The sequence below is a fragment of the Marmota flaviventris genome, chromosome 2 (genome assembly GCF_047511675.1).
Source record: "Marmota flaviventris isolate mMarFla1 chromosome 2, mMarFla1.hap1, whole genome shotgun sequence".
Taxonomy (NCBI): domain Eukaryota; kingdom Metazoa; phylum Chordata; class Mammalia; order Rodentia; family Sciuridae; genus Marmota; species Marmota flaviventris.
Genome location: NC_092499.1, coordinates 176,742,607 through 176,760,617, shown reverse-complemented (window position 1 = coordinate 176,760,617; position 18,011 = coordinate 176,742,607). Strand labels below are relative to the sequence as shown.

General features: G+C 48.8%; 1 protein-coding gene across 2 annotated transcripts in view; it reads left to right on the top strand.

Moving 5' to 3' along the window:
- Positions 1-10,314: 10,314 nt before the first annotated feature.
- The window catches only part of Psmf1 (proteasome inhibitor subunit 1), a 31,309-nt gene continuing 23,612 nt past the window's right edge, over positions 10,315-18,011 (top strand). Inside the window, exons 1-3 of one of the 2 annotated variants that reach the window (XM_027954089.2) lie at positions 10,315-10,536; positions 16,648-16,800; positions 17,926-18,008. In XM_027954089.2, the coding sequence (XP_027809890.2) occupies positions 10,408-10,536; positions 16,648-16,800; positions 17,926-18,008 (365 nt within the window). In that variant the 5' untranslated portion in view covers positions 10,315-10,407. The remainder of the gene's footprint in view (positions 10,537-16,647; positions 16,801-17,925; positions 18,009-18,011) is intronic. The other variant, XM_027954095.2, reaches the window with a different exon arrangement.

Sequence of the window (18,011 nt, the reverse complement as noted above, 5' to 3'; positions counted from 1 at the left end):
CTCAATTGCTGCAAGCCCTTGATTCATCTTGGGAGTTCTGAAAAGGTCGACGCTGACCACCGACCGTTGCCAGTTTCTTTGCTGCACTTGTGGAAGAGACAGTTTTTGCAAGTCTAGCTCCACAGTCCCACAGTCGTCACTGATTACATCTTTGCCCTAATTCTTTTGTAGACATTGCCTCATTTCATTTTCAACACAACCCCATGAGGCGGGGGTTATTTTTATCATTATCTCCATGTTTACAGATGAGGAATCTGAGGCCCAGAGAGGTGAAGCGACTTGCCCATGGTCACACAGCCAACAGGTGGTAGAGCCAGGATTCCAACAGCTGGACTCTAGGGCTGGTGTGCTCACTGGCATTTCTGTCCTGCCAGAATGGAGAAAGCCACACGGACTCCAGGAATCAGGAAGTTGGATTTTCTTTTTTTAAAGCCCTTTATCCCACGGCTGGCAAGAGAACCAGCTTCCCACAGACTCCTCAAGTCCCACTTTGCTGCTGTCCCCATCACGTGGGCCTTGGAGGGCCCACTCCTTCCCTCGGCCTCAGTTTCTCCGTGTGTAAAGTGAAGCAGTGACCGAGAGCGTCTGTTCTGTCCCGGGGTTTGGGGTTTCCCCAGAACTTGGAGTGCACACCCCAGACTGTCCCATAAAGTTGGGACCCCTGGCTGGGGCCAGGCCTGGGCACTGCTGCTACAGAGGGTGCCCTGTCTACCTAGAGTCCTTCCTTGGCGGGCAGCAGCAGCCCTCAGATTGCTCTGGCTCTGCTCTGGACCAGGGCTGAAGGACTTCCCTGAGCACGTATTTCCCTCCTTCTCTAGGCTACAAGGCCCTGCTGATATTTGGCTTCCCTGTGACCCCCTGACCTCACCCCGTGCCCCGCGTCTCCCTCTCTGGGCTCTGGACACACAGGCCAGGTACCCTCGGTGCGGTCCCTGTTCCCTGGGCCTGGGACGTTTCCCGACTCACTTCTTCACGTCTTTGCTCCAATGTCTTTTGTTAGTGAGGCCTCCCCTGGCCTCCCCTGGCCTCCCCTGGCCTCCCCTGGCCTGCCTCACCCCGACGCCCCGAGCCTCTCTGCTTTGCTTTTTTCCCTTGGGACAATTTGTTACATAAACAAATAAACTTGCTGTTGCCCGGCGAGCTTTAGCTGCAAACTGAGTCTGAAGACCGGGGCTCCTCCTGGCCCTGCAGAGAGCTTGGCTTGGAGCTGGGGACATCGGAGGCCCTGCCCCAAAGCAAGAGGACTTTCCTGCTGCAGGTGGCACAGAGATGCCCTGAGATGACAGTGCTGAGCCGGGTGACAGCTGGGCCACCGCCAAGGCAGGGGGGACACCGATGCAGATGGAGCTGGACTCGGCCTTTGTTCCTGCCTCGCTGCCGACTTGGGGCTCAACCCCGGGAACATCTCTTCCTTTGCTCTCGTTCAAGTCCAACCAGGGCCAGCCCTTGCCACCAGGCCGTGTGAAGAAGGTGGAAACCCTGGCCGTCCTGGACAGGCTGAGGCCCACCTGCTGGAGGCTAGACATCGTCCCTGACCCTCCACACCCATGCCACCACCTGCCAGGCCGATGCCAGAGCTGCTGTGGCCTGGTCAGCTTGGCAGCTGGGAAGTACCCCACAGAGCGCAGGGAGGGGAGAAAGGGCGTCCCGGGGTTGGCTGACCCAACCTCCTGGAGAGACGGGCAGGAGGAGGCCCAGCTACCAAGGTCACATGGGCACTCCACAGAATCAAATCGCTGTGAGCTGCACAGAACTGGGTTTTCACCCAGTTTGTGGTGACTATCGGAGTGGCCCCGGGCAAGTGCCACCACTTCTGAGAGCTTCGGCCCTCTGATCACGGTCTCTCCCTCAGAGTGGGTTGTGAGGAGGAGAAAATGAGGCCACTCACCAACGGGGCATCTGAGCCACATGTGGTCACTGCTGCAGGAAGAGTTTGGAGCTCTGAAAGACGGCAGCTTGCAGGGCGCAGTGGCCACGCCTGGAACCCCAGAGGCTCGGGAGGCTGAGGCAGGAGGGTCTCGAGTTCAAAGCCAGCCTCAGCAACTTAGTGAGGCCCTCAGCAATTCAGCGAGACCCTGTCTCTAAATAAAATACAAAACAGGGCTGGGGTGTGCTCGGTGGTCGAGTGCCCTGAGACAGTAGCTCGCTCTCTGTGAGCTCATCCTCAGCCTCTACCAGCTTGTTCCCCTTTCCCTACGACTCAAGGAGGAAATGCAGCTGTGAATCCCATTTTACAGATGAGGAAACCAAGTCCCAGGAAAACTGAGAAGTGCTGTTTTCCCCAGCATGAGAAGCTGGCCTCTCCGGACCTTCTGACTCTGCTCATTTGAGCTGTTTCCTGCCTCCTTGTAAACGGAAGATCACAGACAAACACACGAACTAGGTCTTGTCTGATGGAACCACCTTCCCTCTCCTTAGTGGGAAACCACATAATCCTTCATTTATAATTCTACTTCTCTACTCCATGTGCTTTTATTACTTTTCCTTTGAGCCAGTTATAATATCAGTGAGGTTCCTTCATGTTTAACAAGTAAAACCAAATCTTCAAAGATGTTCATTTCATAGCTATAGCGACATGACAGTCATGATTTTAGCTTTTTTCTGAAAATTATGTTTTTATTTTTGTTCTTTTATACAGGGGATTGGACCCCAGGGTACTTCACCACTGAGCTATATCCCCAGTTCTTTTTATTTCATTTTTTTTTATATTGAGACAGGATCTCCTTAAGTTGCTGAGTCTGGCCTCAAACTTTCGATCCTCCTGCCTCTGCCTCCCAAGTCACTGGGATTTCAGGTGTGCACCACTCGGCCTGGCTTGAAAATGATCTTTTAATAGGGCCGTAGCTACCAGTGCCCGATTCTTACAGAGTGGTCCTGAAGACTACCCCTCCTGGTCCTTGCTCCCTCAGAAACAGATTTTCGGTGCCCCTGGAGCTTGGGTTCTCTGAGGACTGTCTCTCCCTGATGTCACCGATGCCCAGAGTTAAAAGCAAGAATTTCCAGGTGTGAAGATTGACTGTTAGACGTTCCTTTTGGGGGCCATGTCCAGAGCTTCCCTGGATGTCTCTGCAAAAAGGGCCTCATAGGAGACCTGTGCCTTGCCCTGCGTGGCTGCCCTTTGTGGCCATTTAGGTGGGCCGGGGCGCCCTCTTGTGGCTTTCCTTGTCTCTGCATGGACCATCCAGGATCTCTGAAAACTTCCCCTAATCTTTACCTTCCAATCCATCCAATGGTTTTGTGAGCACATTTTTTCATATTAAATCTTTTCCTGCTGATGGGGAGCAACTGGGGCTCAAGGTTGGTGGGGTGGAGGGGTACAACCACCTTGGAGATCCTTTTGGCAGATCTTATTGTTATGGAAATTGTGCTCAGCAAGAGACCAAGCACCACTCTGAGGGTTGAAAAACAGGTTTATTACACCAGATGAGCTAGTGCTCTCAAGTTCTGTGCCCTGAGTTGAGGTTACATGGGCTTTTATTTATTTATTTTTGTACTAGGAATTGATCTCAGGGACACTCGACCACTGAGCCACACCCCCAGCCCTATTTTGTATTTTATTTAGAGACAGGATCTCACTGAGTTGCTTAGCACCTCACCATTGCTGAGTCTGGCCTCCAACTTTCAATCCTCCTGCCTCAGCCTCCAAGCCTCTGGGATTACAGGCATGCACCACCGCACCCGGCAACATGGGGGCTTTTATAGGAAATTTGACATCGTTTCTTAACCATTGCAACTTGGGTGGGTTTGAATTCTTAGCCTACCTGACCAAAAACCATGCACAGGGAATTTCTGATAAGTAGTTCACAGGTGTAGAACGCAGTGCAGGAGTTACTGTGACGTGGCCTTCAGCACAGGCAGCCGTGACTCCAGATGACTAGAGTTTACCTCCCTGAGGCTACAGTCCTAAGAACCAGGCCTGTGAGGTCACAGCTTGGAAGGCAGTTCGTTGGCCTAGGAAGGAAGTGATGATGTAGCTACGTTCCTACAGAGTTCAGCAAGTCACAAGTGGAAGAAGAAATGACTCCTTTTCACAGACACCTGAGGAATCTCTGGCCTTGAAAGCCGGTCACAGTGGATGTTTACGATTCAATAGACAGGGACCGTGGTAATCAGGTTCCCTCCAGAGAAGCTGCTGGGGAGGGATTGGCCCCTTGCGCAGACTTTGGTTCTTCATCATAATATTCTTTCAATTTCATTTTATAGTCAGGTCTGGCTCCCCCGTCACATTACCAACATACACTACCACCATGGACCAGTGACTCATGAAAATGTTTGTCGACATCACGACCCCCCTTACGGGAAGGTCCACCGCTGCATGAATGGTAATCACTAGAAACTAGAAACATCCCAGATGTCCATTGATGAGGGAACAGATAAACTCTGATATATCCATACAGTAGAATATCACTCAGCAATAAAAAAGGGAGAGAGAGATCCAAAGGATAACAGGGATGAGTCTCAGACAAGCTGATGAGCAGAAAAGCCAGGCCAAAGGAGTATTTTTTATGTGTCAGCCGTGGAGGGGGCCAATCTGTTTTCAAGAAACACGTGGCCAAGCACTGTGAGGGGTGCGGGGTGCTAGCTAATGGCCTCCAGTTGTGGTCCACAGGGCCGCACTGAAACCCTGCTCTTCCAAGGCAGCCCGCCCAGCCCAGACTTGAGGACAATTAAAAGCTTTTGTGCATCAAAAGACACTATTAGCAGGGGCATGGTAGCGCACGCCTGTAATCCCAGGGGCTCAGGAGGCTGAGACAGGAAGATCACGAGTTCAAAGCCAGCCTCAGCAAAAGCAAGGCACTAAGCAATTCAGTGAGACCCTGTCTCTAAATAAAATACAAAACAGGGCTGGGGAATGTGGCTCAGTGGTTGAGTGCCCTGAGTTCAATCCTTGATACCAATAACAACCAAAAAAATTTGCAAATCATATATATCAGATAAGGGAATACATAAACACCCCCAAAACAATTCAGTTCAAAATGAGTAAATATGAATCCATACTTCTCTGAAGAAGATACACAAATGGTCAATAAATACAGGACATGATGTTCAGCCTCAGGGATCATGGGGAAATGGAAATAGAAACCACAGTAAGAGACCACCTCATTAGGATGACTACTATAAAAAATAAAATAAAAAACAAAAACAAACGTTGACCAGATGTGCAGCAATTGTAACCTTTGTGCATTGTCGGCAGCTTCTCCAGAGAACAGCCTGTTGGTAGACTTACCGCAGGAATCAGTGATTCCACTTGTAGATACAGAGCCCCAGAGATTTGCAAACAGGATCTTGAAGAAAGACATTTGTACAACCGTGTTCACGGCAGCATTGTTCACAATAGCCAAAAGGTGGAAGCAACCTACATTTGGGTGGATGAATGAATAAACAAAATGTAGAATATACAGATGATGGAATACTATTCTGCCTTTAGAAAGAGAAGGATTCTGAAACATGCTGCAAACAGAGATGGATCTGGAGGGAATCATGCTCAATGAAATAATCCAGTCACAAAAAGGATAGATACTGGATGATTTCACTTAAAAGAGATACCTAGAGAGGTCAAATTCACAGAGATAGAGAGCAGAATGTGGAGCCGGGTGTGGTGGCGCACACCTATAATCCCAGTAGCTCCAGAGGCTGGGGTAGGAGGAACGCAAGTTCAAAGCCAGCCTCAGCAACTTACTGAGGATCTAAGCAACTCAGCAAGATCTCGGTCTCTAAATATCACAAAAGAGCTGGGGATGTGGCTCAGTGGTTAAGTGCCCCTGAGTTCAATCCCCAGTATCAATTCAATATCCCCTCCCAAAATTAATAATAATCTTATTACTTTAGAATTACAGTTTTAAAAAGTCGTTTTCTCTGGGCGCCAAAGATGCCGAGTATCTCTGGGTGTCAAGTTAGCGTCCCGGAGGAGGTGAGGTGGTGGAGCTGACGCTTGGCCAAAGGAGAAGAACTTGCTGGTGAGTGAGTGACTCCAACTCCGTGCCCTGGGCCTGCCCTTAGCTCAACTTCATGGTTCCCAGGAACACAGAGGAGCTTGGAATACCCACATTGTTGTCACTTAGCAACCAGGAACTGGTGGCTGCAGCCTGAAAGTTCTTCCCTTCCCTGGGGGCCCTGGTCTCTGCTATGGGCTCTGTTCTGCCCAGGTGGTGGGGGCCCAGTGGGGGAGGCACTTGCCACCTGCTTCTCCTCTCAGCCGCTCCCAGAACTCGCAGGGCAGATTGGGATTCTTGCTGATGTAGGTGAGTCCACAGAAAGTGCTGGATGGACCGGGGCACTTCTAGTCCCAGGACATCCTCCCATTTGCCCCCATTCTTGAAAGACCCTGGGACTCAGGGTGGACAGAACACCACTGGCTGGTGCAGGAGTCACAGCTCAGCCCAAGGCTAATGCCTCTTGCCCGCTGGCTGCTGGACACAGACTTTAGAAGGCTTGTCCCACCCTGAGTTGGAGGTTGGGAGGACCACAGCTGAGGCGGCTTCAATGCCCTTCTCCCCCTCTGAAGTCACTTGTAAGCACCCAAGCCTACTTTCTCTAAATTCTACGACTCTTGCCTGAGGACTCTCCATGACCCCAGAAAGCAGGTCTCACCTGTGACAGATCAGGTAGGAGTGAAAAGGAAATCCCAGTTCCCATGTTCTCAACTGGGACAACTCTGAGACCTGTCCCACAGAAGCAGTGAGACCCAGCTGCCCGCGGAGATGACTGACAGGTCCTGCACCCCCTTCCCTGCCCACCTCCCTTCCCACTCCTCTCCTGCTATTCCCTGGGATCAGCTCCGCTCAGACAGGATGATGCTGTGGAACAGGGGACCCAAGCTCTGTGAGATGCAGGCCACAAGCAACCGCAGGCAAAACTGTGTGGAGCCAAGGGGTTAAAGCCATCACAAAACCGCCCCAAAGCTGGTCTGCTTTACGTTATCAAGAACCAGCAATTCCAGCAACTTCCAAGATAAAATTCTCCTCGCTCCTGGGACTTTCACCCTTCTCACTTTGGCACCCCAGTGACACCCAGATAGAGAGAGAGAGAGTAATTAATGGTGTGCAAGATGACAGGGTCCCACTGGTTGAAGTTCTAGGCCGTGGGCTAGAACTCTCTTTCCACTGAGAAGCCCTCCCTCACTCTGAGTTAGATCCCTCCTGTGTGTTTGTGAGACCTCCTAGCACTCCTCTGGCATGGCAGTTTTCACGCCAGGTTACCTTTGTTTATAACTCTTTTTTTTAACCACTAGACGTGAGCTCCGTAGGGACAGAATTATGGCTTTTCATCTAGGCCTGCCTTGCAGCACGAACTGAGATCAGGGCTGCCACTGGGGGACACATTTCAGTGGTCCACAGCCTGGGGGACCCCACCATGGCCTCCCAGCCTATGAAGGTATTGGGGGAATGAATGGCTCTGTGGGAATTTTTCATAACTGGGGAGAGACATGAGTAGTAGAAGGGACCAAACATCAGGACAGACTGAAAATGGAGGGCTTCTCAGTGGAAAGAGCTTTATGTCATGGGAAGTACGTCTCACAGAGGAGCGCCATGGCCGTCAGCCTAGCATCCCGAGTGTGGTCAGCACACCTGAGAAAGCACATGAGAGAGAACACAAAGAAGAAGAAACCCAGAAAGGACTCAAGGGATCAGCAATGCTTTATTAAGCCACAGAGGAGCATGTTTTCAAAAGGGAAAAATGGCGGGGGGCTCCAAGTGCCTGCGTTTTATAGGGTTTAGCAGGACCAGGTCACGGGAGGAGTCGGTTGGTTACTTTTGGCAGGCTTTTGGGGGAGCAGGGGGATTTGGGCAGATAAGGGAGATTACAACAGGTCAGATTCCTGAGCTCCCTATTTCCCTGAAGTTTTTGTAAGTCTCTATTTCCTTCAGCCGAACTGCTCCTCAGGCTGCTCATCTGGAAGCTTTACAGATGGGGTTCAAGAATCGGGGCACCCCAGGGAAAATGGAAGAACACAGAGTTTGGAGAGGCAAGGCCCGTGGACAGTGTCAGTGGCGGTGATGGGGTGAGACTGGCCCACTTGAGATCAAGAATTCTCTCATTCTGTATCCATTCCCTCTTTCAGTCACTAAGTATGGACCAAGCCCAGAGGGCATTCAGGTTCAGCTGTGTACAAGACAGACATGGTCCCTGCTCTCTCTCACAGTCTAGTGGGAAGAAAGTTACAAGTAAATAAGCAAATAGATAAATACTTACTATCGTGTTAGGTTACACTGAATGCCTTTCAGAAAAGCATGGAAATGGGGGGAAAAAACAGGAGAAGTTTGTTTTGGATGAATGGCCAGGGAAGCCCTCTGCTGAGATGGTAGAAAGTGAGGTAAGGAACTACCATATTTAAAATAAAGGAGCAAACCATGAAGATGTTTGGGAAAAGAGTGCTGTAGGCAGAGCAAGAAGTACAATTGGCCCTCTGTATCTGTGGATTCCTTATCTGCAGATTCAACCAACAGGGGATAGAAGATATCCAGGAAAAAAAGAAAAAACTATGTCCATACAGAATAAGTTCAAACTTGTTTTCCCTAAGCAATACAGTAGAACAACTATTTGCTTAGTGTTTAGAGGTTAAAATGTATGGCAGTGTCACAGGAGAAGAGAGGTCCCTGGAGACAGGTCTAAGGAGTTCCCAGAAGAGAGAGGAAACTCAACTCTGGGCCCAAAGGATGGAAAAGAATTTCAACACTAGCCAGATAAAGGCACAGACAGAGGTTTATATAAGAAGGTAGATACACATAAGGGAGAATGCAGGCAGTCTGCAGAGTGAGAAGCAGCCCTGACTTGGCCTGCGGTCCAATATTTATAGAAGGGCTGTATCAGGGGCTGGACTGGAAGTGGATCCAGGGTGAAGCCAGTTTTCCTGTGCTTTTGTATTGCCAGGGCATGGGCTGTTTGCAACAGTGTTTTCTGCATCTCAGTGGCTTGATTCTGCATTGCAATGGCTTGAGGATATTTCCCTTTTCCCTTATCCTAAATCCCTATCTCAGTTCTGGGTAGAGCATGGAGCAAAATGGATGTAAAACAGGCATTGAAAACAGCACCAAGACTATGGCCTTCCTATAACTTCCATCCAGCTTCACCCCGTGTTCTGATTTCTACCTCAGGGACAAAGGAATGGCTTGGAGGTGTTCCCCCAGGGGACCCTCAAGATCTTTTATATGAAATAGGCCCTGATGGGGTTCTTATTAATATTTCTACAGGTTAGCCTCCAGGTGTGTTTCCACTGATATTCTGATTCAGAAGGACAGTTTGGGGTGGCAGTGGGGGTTAGACCATACATAGGTTCCCTGGGGAGGACTCTTCCTTTTGAGCTTGGTGGGAACTCTGCCAGGTTTTGAGTGGAAGGACACCATCTGACTTGTGTTCTAACAGATTCTGTCTGGTTTCAGGGTGCAAAACAGTCTATAGACAGACAGGGATGTTGTTCAAAGGCTGACACCAGGCATCCAAGTGAGAAAGAACAGTGGGTGGCACGAACCATGATGCTGACTGGATGTGGAAAAATAAATTTGAATAAAAACAATAATGGGACTTCAAGAAACTTGTTGAAGATATAATAGGTGGTAAAAATCATGGAGGAGATAGGTTTTTTTAAAAAAGATTAAATTAGGTAGTGGGTCGGAGTTTCAGTTCTATAGTCCAGAGCTCCCATCTTCTTAGGGAAGTAGCTTCAACTCTGAGCAGTTTTGTCACTTGCAAAATGGGGATGATAACAGAATATAAGATTTGTTTAAAGAACAAAGTAAGCTTTTGGCACAGGATGCAGCACCCAACAAACACCATAATAAAAGCTATCCTAGGAACCAGACTGGTAGATTCCAGTACCATCTCTGCCCTTCACTGGCTGGCTGTGTCATCGAGGTCAAATTGTCCCTTTGTACCTCGATTTTCCTTAGTGGTATTACCACTTCGGGGTGGGGGTCAACCCATGTATACAAGAAAAGGATTTAGAATAAGGTGACTCGTAGCAAGCACTGCATACGTGCTAATAAATAAATTTTCCCCACATTTCCTAAGTTGTTTCCCGGCTTAGCCCCACCCACTTTGCGGATGGGAAATCTAGTTTGCAGCGAGGTGTCCTCTCCCAGGACTCAGCGCTCAGCGCGCAGCGGTCCTGCAGGCTGCGGGGAGAACTCGATCCCGGCTCTGAGAGGCCACGCCCCGTGCGCGGACTCCCTCTGGGAACCCTTCAGTGCCCGGCTCACGTTTCCAGCCCGGCACTCTTAGAGAAGCTGCGCTGCCGTTTGGAACTACTTCCGGCGGCTGCTCTGACGCCCCCGGACTGCTCCCTTCGGGTCGTCGGGAGAAACCCGGCAGAAGCCTCAGGAGGGCGGGGCGGAGTTATAGCCACGCGTGGGCGGAGCCAGCCCTGAAGTGTTACCTTCCTCCTTCCGCCCGCAGGAGCCGAGCGCACTGATGGCGGGCTTGGAGGTGCTCTACGAGTCGGCGGCGCCGTCCATCACCTGCACGCAGGACGCGCTGGTCTGCTTCCTGCACTGGGAGGTGGTGACGCACGGCTACTACGGCCTGGGTACCGGCGACCAGGTACGCCGCGGAGCCGTCCGCTGGGGAGGGGGGAGCTGTCTTCTGCCGAATCCCGGAGGCCAAAGACTTCGTCCGAGCGCCTGGCCTCTGCCCGTCACCCCAGGTCCGGGCCCGGGGGATCCTGACGCCGCTGGGGCCCGGGACCCCTCCCCGCGCAGCTGGCACAGCCTGGTTTGTAAACCGGGGGACAGAAAGTTTTCAGCTCAGCCTGGCGGTCGCTCGGGCCAGGATTCTGTGGATCTGACCCCGAGACAAGGTGTATCTCCCCAGAGTCCTCAGCCCACCTGCTCCCCCTAAACTCTGGCCACACAGTCACGGAGCAGGGATGGGGAGGCCGGACTCAAAACTGCCTCCATTCCCACCTCGAGCCTCCACGGGACATCTGGATCCGAACATGAGGTTTTGGGTGGGCTCACACACTCTTACCTTTTACTGAAGGGCTCTGGGCACAGTCGCCCCGTCATCATCAGCTCACACACACATGTACCCATACATCCTGGGTGTGAGGGTTAGGTTAGGATTCCTAGCTATAGTTTTCCCCACAGGGTCAGCCCCTCCTGTTCTCTCATCCATAGGTTCTGCTTCTTAACAGCTGGAGGCCTGTTGATGTCCTCACAGAGCCCCCAGGACACCTGGACTCAGCCCATCTCACGAATGTCTCCCTTCCCTGTGACCCCCATCACATCAGCCTTCCTATGAAAACTGGACCTGGCCCCTTTGTTTCCCATCTGCTCCTTCCAGCCACACTCCCACATACACACAGACACTCAGGACTCCAGGCCTGACCCTCACTGTCCCAGTCCTCTCATTCCCAGAACCAAGACCAGCTCTGAGGAGCAAGCCACCCCACCCCTTGTGTCTCCCAGTGAGATTTTAACCTTCCTCTCATTTCTTACCTTTATTTCTCAAGCCCCGAACCCATTTTTATCTTTCTCAGGTATATAGCTTTCTGGACCCTCCCTCCCCGCCCCCACAAGTGCTTTACACATTCCAAGCATTTAGCCAGATATCCCCCTGAATCACTGCTACTGCTTCTATTCCTCTCTCCCATAGAGCTAGGACCAAGACCACCACACCCTTTAGCACTACTCCCATCAGCAGAATCAGAGCACAGGAACTATCATTGAGTTCTGTCTCTCCCGCCCCCAGTCTCAGCTATTTCACTGGGACCCCAGATGTGTGCCCACTGCTACCTCTAAGGGCACACATCCTTCGTGGCTTACATGGGCTACAAGAGGAAACAAGCAGCAACAACAACACACCCTCTCACACACACCCCTAGAGAAGAAAAGGCTGGGAAAGCAGAGTCGGCAACAACCACACACACACACCCCCACACACGCAGACACACACACAGGGGAACATTTCTTCCTCCCAGCAGTTCAGACCTTGGGACCTGGGAGAGATGCTGCCTTCCCCCACTCCCCGGTGTCAGGGTCCCCTTTCACTGCACATTTCCTCCAACAGGAACCCTATGGCTCTTGACTTGCTCCGCTCTGGCTTTCTAGTCTTTAACAGCTCTTTCACTTGGCCCAGTCACTTCATATCAACTTCTCCTGGGAAGTTCTTCAGAGAGCCGATGTGTGGGACGGGACAGGGTGTGGAGTAAGATGTGGATTTACTCTGGAGCTTGCCCGTTGGTCGCACTCTTCAGATGGAGCAGGTCTGCTCCATCCTGTCCTCAAGCCCCTCTCCACCTTACTGCCTGTCGGTTTGTTCTCTGCCCCACTATCATAACCCTTTCCTCAGGGGACCAAGAGCTTGGTCCAGGACCAAGAGCTTGTCACAGAGGGCTTACCTGGCCCCCTGCTCACCACTTCACAGGCATATATGAACCCTGCAGAATTGCTCCCCCACTTGTCCCCCCGCACATCCTGTCAGCGCCTGTGTCTGTCACTTTGCCAGGTTATGGATGTCAGTTCTTATGGGTTGGTGTCTTCCCTGGCATCACCCTCTTGCAAAATACTCTAGGCCCCCAAAATTTTCAAATGAAATGTGTAAACAAATCTCATTTCAATAGTGGTTTAAAAAAAAAAAAAAGATCTGTGACAGATTCCCAAAGTCTACCTCCTCAGTTAATGGTGACGGGTCAAGCTCCTGCGGACCAGAAAAAAAAGTCGGCTCCACACTTCTCTGGGGAGGCCAAAGAGCTGGGGAATGGGAGTTTTGGAAGGCACTGTCCCCCTGTCCACCTCAGCGCTCAACCTTACATGCCCTCAAAGGAATGAGTGTCGGGACTGTCAACAGAGTCTGCTGTGTTTGTGCTTCTTTTTGCTTTTTCTTCTGAAGTGGCTGCAGGCTCAGGTTGCACTTGACCTCTGCTCACATTGGTTGAGGGTACTCATATTCAGAGCAGAAGCCATCTGGAGCAGTGTCTTTCCTGTTAGTTTATTGAGGTTTAATATTCAGACTGGAGCCAGCAGAATTGGCTGAGTCCATAGTGTTTGCCAAGTTCAGAGGATGTTTGTGTTGCTGCTCTAGTCACCTCCTGCCCCCATCTTCCTGGGGGTGATAAGAGGGAAACAGTGTCCCCAGAGTGTCTGTTTGACTAACACATCAACAGTTGAGTAGAGAGCAAGGCTGTCTGCTCTCTTTGGTTTAGCCTCCTCTGGCGCAGTAGGATTGGTCTGTAAAACTTGACTGAAGAGTAGCACTTCTGTTGGCCTCAACTGAAGTCCAGCATTTGAATTTGGATTTCTTTCTTGAAGTCAGCACCACTCCTCATGAGAGCTTTATAGCTATGTCAGGCAGGTTAAGTGGCAGGGGATGGAGATGGCCGTAGAGTTAAATTAGAGATTGGTTTTGTGTTGTGTTGTGGGGATTTAAGGGTTATAAGAAAGAGAAAATGCCCAGAACGATCTGTTTCGTTTCTTTGGCTGAAGCCCAGAGGCACTGGGGTGAACACTCAGCTATTAAGGAATGCTTCCTCCCCGGGGTTTTGAGGATCTTTCTCAAGAAAAATTTTCATGGGGCCAGTTTGGTGGACCTGGCTGGGAAAAATCTCCAGCCATAGACTGGCAGCTGAGAATTCTGAATCTCAAATCCAGCTTTATATCTCATGTGCTGTGACCTTGAGTGAGTGTCAGCTCCCCCAGGTCTTAGAGTTTTCATCCAAGGGTGTCAGACTACATGACTGTGCACTTTGGCTACATTCCAACTGTAGCTTTCTGGGACACTTGATATTTGAGCTGAGGGCCCCGAGTGCAACTGAATGCCATGTTTGGCTTGATAACACCAGAGCCTGTCTCATAGTGCCACCTCTGTTTTCTGGGGAACATAGGTCCCATTTCAGCAAGAGGCGTCGTTCTTCCAGGACTTTACTCTGGAAGCAAAGGTGGTGAGCAGCCAGGTTTCCCACATTCCAGTTCTGGTAGACGAATGCTGTATACGAGGGCGTAATAGAAATTAAAAGACCCCTCGACAGAGCAAAGATAAGGCATGTCATCAAATCCCTGGCTTCCAAAGTAAAACTTCACCCACAACAGTAAACATGTAACAGGAAGTGTACCCTGTTCAGAGTGGGAGATGGTTTCTCCTTCTCCCTTAGTGGACCGATTGGTTAGTTTCACTTTTGTTTTTTGTCCCTCTGTTTCGTTTCGGGAGTATGAATTGATTTGTCATCCAGCCAGTTCTTAAACCACTGCCAATTGCGACATCCTGAATTTGACTTGTGACCACTCCTCCTAATGAATTCCTGAGCACCAGGGTGACCAAAGAAGAGAACCTAAGCAGTCCTCGATTGTGGCCTCCTATTGTCCTTAGTGTGTGTCGAGTTTTGCGTTTCTGGCCTTTGTTGGTGTTCTTCTCTGGTTCCATTCCTTCCCATCATACTTTTATTAATACAGATCTTCCCAGTCTGCCTGCTCCATGCTGAGCAATATAAATATGCATCCATAAAATGATGTACATTGGTACTGGGGCTGTGGCTCAGTGGTGGAGCGCTCGCCTAGCACATGTGAGGCACTGGGTTCGATCCTCAGCATCACGTAGAAATAAACATTAAGGGTATTATGTCCACCTGCAACTAAAAGAAATTTTTAAAAAAGACATATATCATTTTCTGTGTGCTTTTTAAATTGTTTATACTAATGGTGCTGGTCTGTAAATCTCATTTTTTCTGGATTTTAAATCATATTTTTTACTTTGATTAGTAATACTACAATTAGATCTACCTTGCTCATTCTGATTGCTAGAGAGTAACCCACTGTAAGTGTATTTTGCCTTTTACCTCCTCCTTGGCTGTCCAAGCTAAGGCTGTGATGAAGATCCCTTGTCCTATCACTGCACAGGGTTCTTCCAGAAGTAGGGAATTTGGGTTATGGGATATTGACTCACCTAATTTTACTAAATACTACCAGATTGCTCCCTAAAGGGGCTGTTTAAATTTTAAAAACTCCCTAAAGGAGTTTAAATGCTCACCAGCAGTGCCTGGAAGTCTCCCATACAAGTCTGGTAAAAAAATAAAAATAAAAAAATAACAAATGGGTAACACCGGTCTGACAGGTGTGTGTAACCCTGCTATCTCATTGTTTCAGCCTGACTTTTCGTTTTTCTGCAGCCTAGCAAATGTCTTTTCCTAACCGTGACTGTCTTGACTTTATATTGCCTGTTGTTGAGCAGAAGCTGTAAATTATCAGCAGTTTCAATGGCAGTATTTTTTATCTTGTATGGATCTTGTTAAGAAATCTCCCCCTTGCCCCCAGAAATCACGGTTCATTTTTACTGTAGAAATGAGTTAACTATTTCTCAAACTTTAGTGTGTGAAAATAAAGTTCTAGGTTATCTAAAAAGGAAAAGAAAGGAGAAACATCATAACTCCTTTGTAGATGCATTTTACACCAGTGAGGTGGGAAGATGAAAAAGTCAGATGAAAGCAGTGTTGCTGACCAGGTGCAACAGCAGGGGCTCTCCCTCCGGGCTAGTGGCAGTAGACATCAGCACCTCTTTGGTAAACAATTTGATTTTATCTCATCAATAGAAGGTTCTACCTCCAGGCATAGAAATTAACTCAAATGTGTGCCAGGTGTGTCCAGGATGTTCATAGCATTATTTATAATAGCAAAGTAAGTGAACTGGAAACTTGTCTGTTTCCACCAGCCAGTGAGCAAGTCTTGAAGCCCATTCGCACAATGGAGCGCCACATAGTGGTGAATGTGAATCAGCTATAGCAAAAACACTGAAGCACTGGCAGGGATTAATCTCTTCACGTGAAAATGGCAACTGGTGGAAGTGATGCTGTTCGTGTTAAATTTAGAAACATTGGAAACTGTATTTTTATGGTTGCATGTATAGTAATACAACTTATAGGAAACGTGAGAAAAAAAGTTTTTTAAAAATACAGAGTAGTATTACTCTTGAAGGGAAAGAAAGAAGAATTTGGGGATTTGCTACCCAAGGCTTTTGTGATGATTGCAATGTTCTTTTTCCTAAGCAATTTGTAGCCACATACACCTCCCTCCCTCCCTCCCTCTCTCTCTCTCTACCCCCCATATATGTATTTAAATATATATTATGTATATGTTTTAGTTGTAGATGGACACAATACCTTTATTTATTTTTATGCAGTATTGAGAATCAAACCTAGTGCTTCACATGTGCTAGGCAATCAAGTGTTCTATCACTGAGCCACAACCCCAGCCCTCCACTTTGTAATTTTTAAAATCTTGTATGTATATTACGTTTTAGGTGTATGTGAAAATCATCTGTAACTTTTGTTAAACAGTTGGTGTTTTTAGTCAACATTTTGGTGACCCTGTGGCACATAGATCAAGGTCCAAACCCTGAAAATCAGTGCTTTAGAATTCCACAGTGTCCCTTAAGTTAATTAGCTTTATTATTGGCAGTGATGGAGAGGGAGATGATTATTAAACTGAGATTGCATGTTCTTGACAGGTGTCAGTGCTGTGTCATAAAGACAGCCAGGGGGGAGAGAACATTCCAGATACCTGGGCCCCAGACCTCTAACTGGTGCATGACCTTGGACAGGTCACTCTCTTGACCTCCGTAGCCTTGTCTGTGAAGTGAGAGGTGCTGATAGATCACCTGTAAGATTCTTTGTAGGTCCCTGTTCTGAGGTCATGATCTTTCTCCTCAATCCCGATGTCTTCTCAGCCAGGTCCCAGTGATAAGAAGTCAGAGCTGCTGCCAGCTGGGTGGAACAACAGTAAAGACCTGTATGTCCTCCGGTATGAGTCCAAGGACGGCTCCAGGAAGCTCCTTGTGAAAGCCATCACCATGGAGACCAGCATGATCATCAATGTGCTGGTGAGTCTCAGACCTGTGGGGTCTGTGGATGGCAGTGGGTATTGGGGTGGCTGTTCTAAAACCCATTTAACAGTGACTGCAGAGCTGTAAGTGTCCCTGAAGCCTTTGCCCAGTGACCCTACTTCAAGAGCTTTATCCTGAGGTGAGAACCCTAAACATAGAAATGCTTTGTGCACAAAGATGGTCGCTGTCTTGATTATAAAGGAGGGACTTCTCTCCACAGGTTAAAGAAATCAAGACAAGCCATTCAGGGACAATGCAGGAAGAAAGGCTGTTGTAGCCCCAGTGGGCTGCTTTTAGCTTTGTAAGCGAGCAGCGTTCTTGCTGCCTTGGAACCTGTACACTTGATGTTTCTTGTGCTGTAATCCCCACCCTGTACACTTGATGTTTCTTGTGCTGTAATCCCCACCCTCTCCCATCTGCCACCTCACGCACATACGCAGCCTCCGCCTTCTCTTCAGTCTGCCTGACTCCCCCCCCTCTTTTGTCACTTACTCAGAAATACATTCCTACTACCCACCCCACCTGCCAGAAAAATCTAAATCCTGCTTCTCTACTTCATCATTTTATTTTCGTGCCAGCTTGTGATTGTGTCCTTACTGGTGCTTTACTTTAATGTCAGTGATCTGCTACTGAAGCACCACGAGGGCAGTAGCTTGCTTTTTGTTAAGTTTTGTCTTGTGGTCCGTGTGTTGTAAGGTATCCTGCAGAATGTGATTTGCTGCCCTTTGCTTTTCTCACTCTGTTTTGGAGGCCTTCACCTGGGAGCACACATAGGTATACCTCATTTGCTTTAACTTCTACATAGTATTCCATTATCCTTTCCCTGTTGACGAACATTTAGATCTCGTATCAGACAAGGTTCTTAGTTGCAAACCAGAAAATTACATACCTGCATCCTGTCTGCAAAAGAACCTGGGAAACAGATTGTCTGGCCTTGGAAAGGCAGTATTTCTATATCAAGGAAGTCCCTAAGCATTAGAAGACTGTGTCATGTATTACAAAGAGTCCTCATCAGTGTCTCTTTGAACATCTGTATTTTTTAGGTTGTATGCTGTTATTCCCACCCATGCACTCATTAGCCCAGAAATACCTCGTCTCTCATTTTCTATTTCACTTTTCTAGGAATATGGCTCGCAGCAGGTGGCAGACTTGACCCTGAACTTGGATGATTATATCAGTGCAGAAGACCTGCGTGACTTCCACAGGTA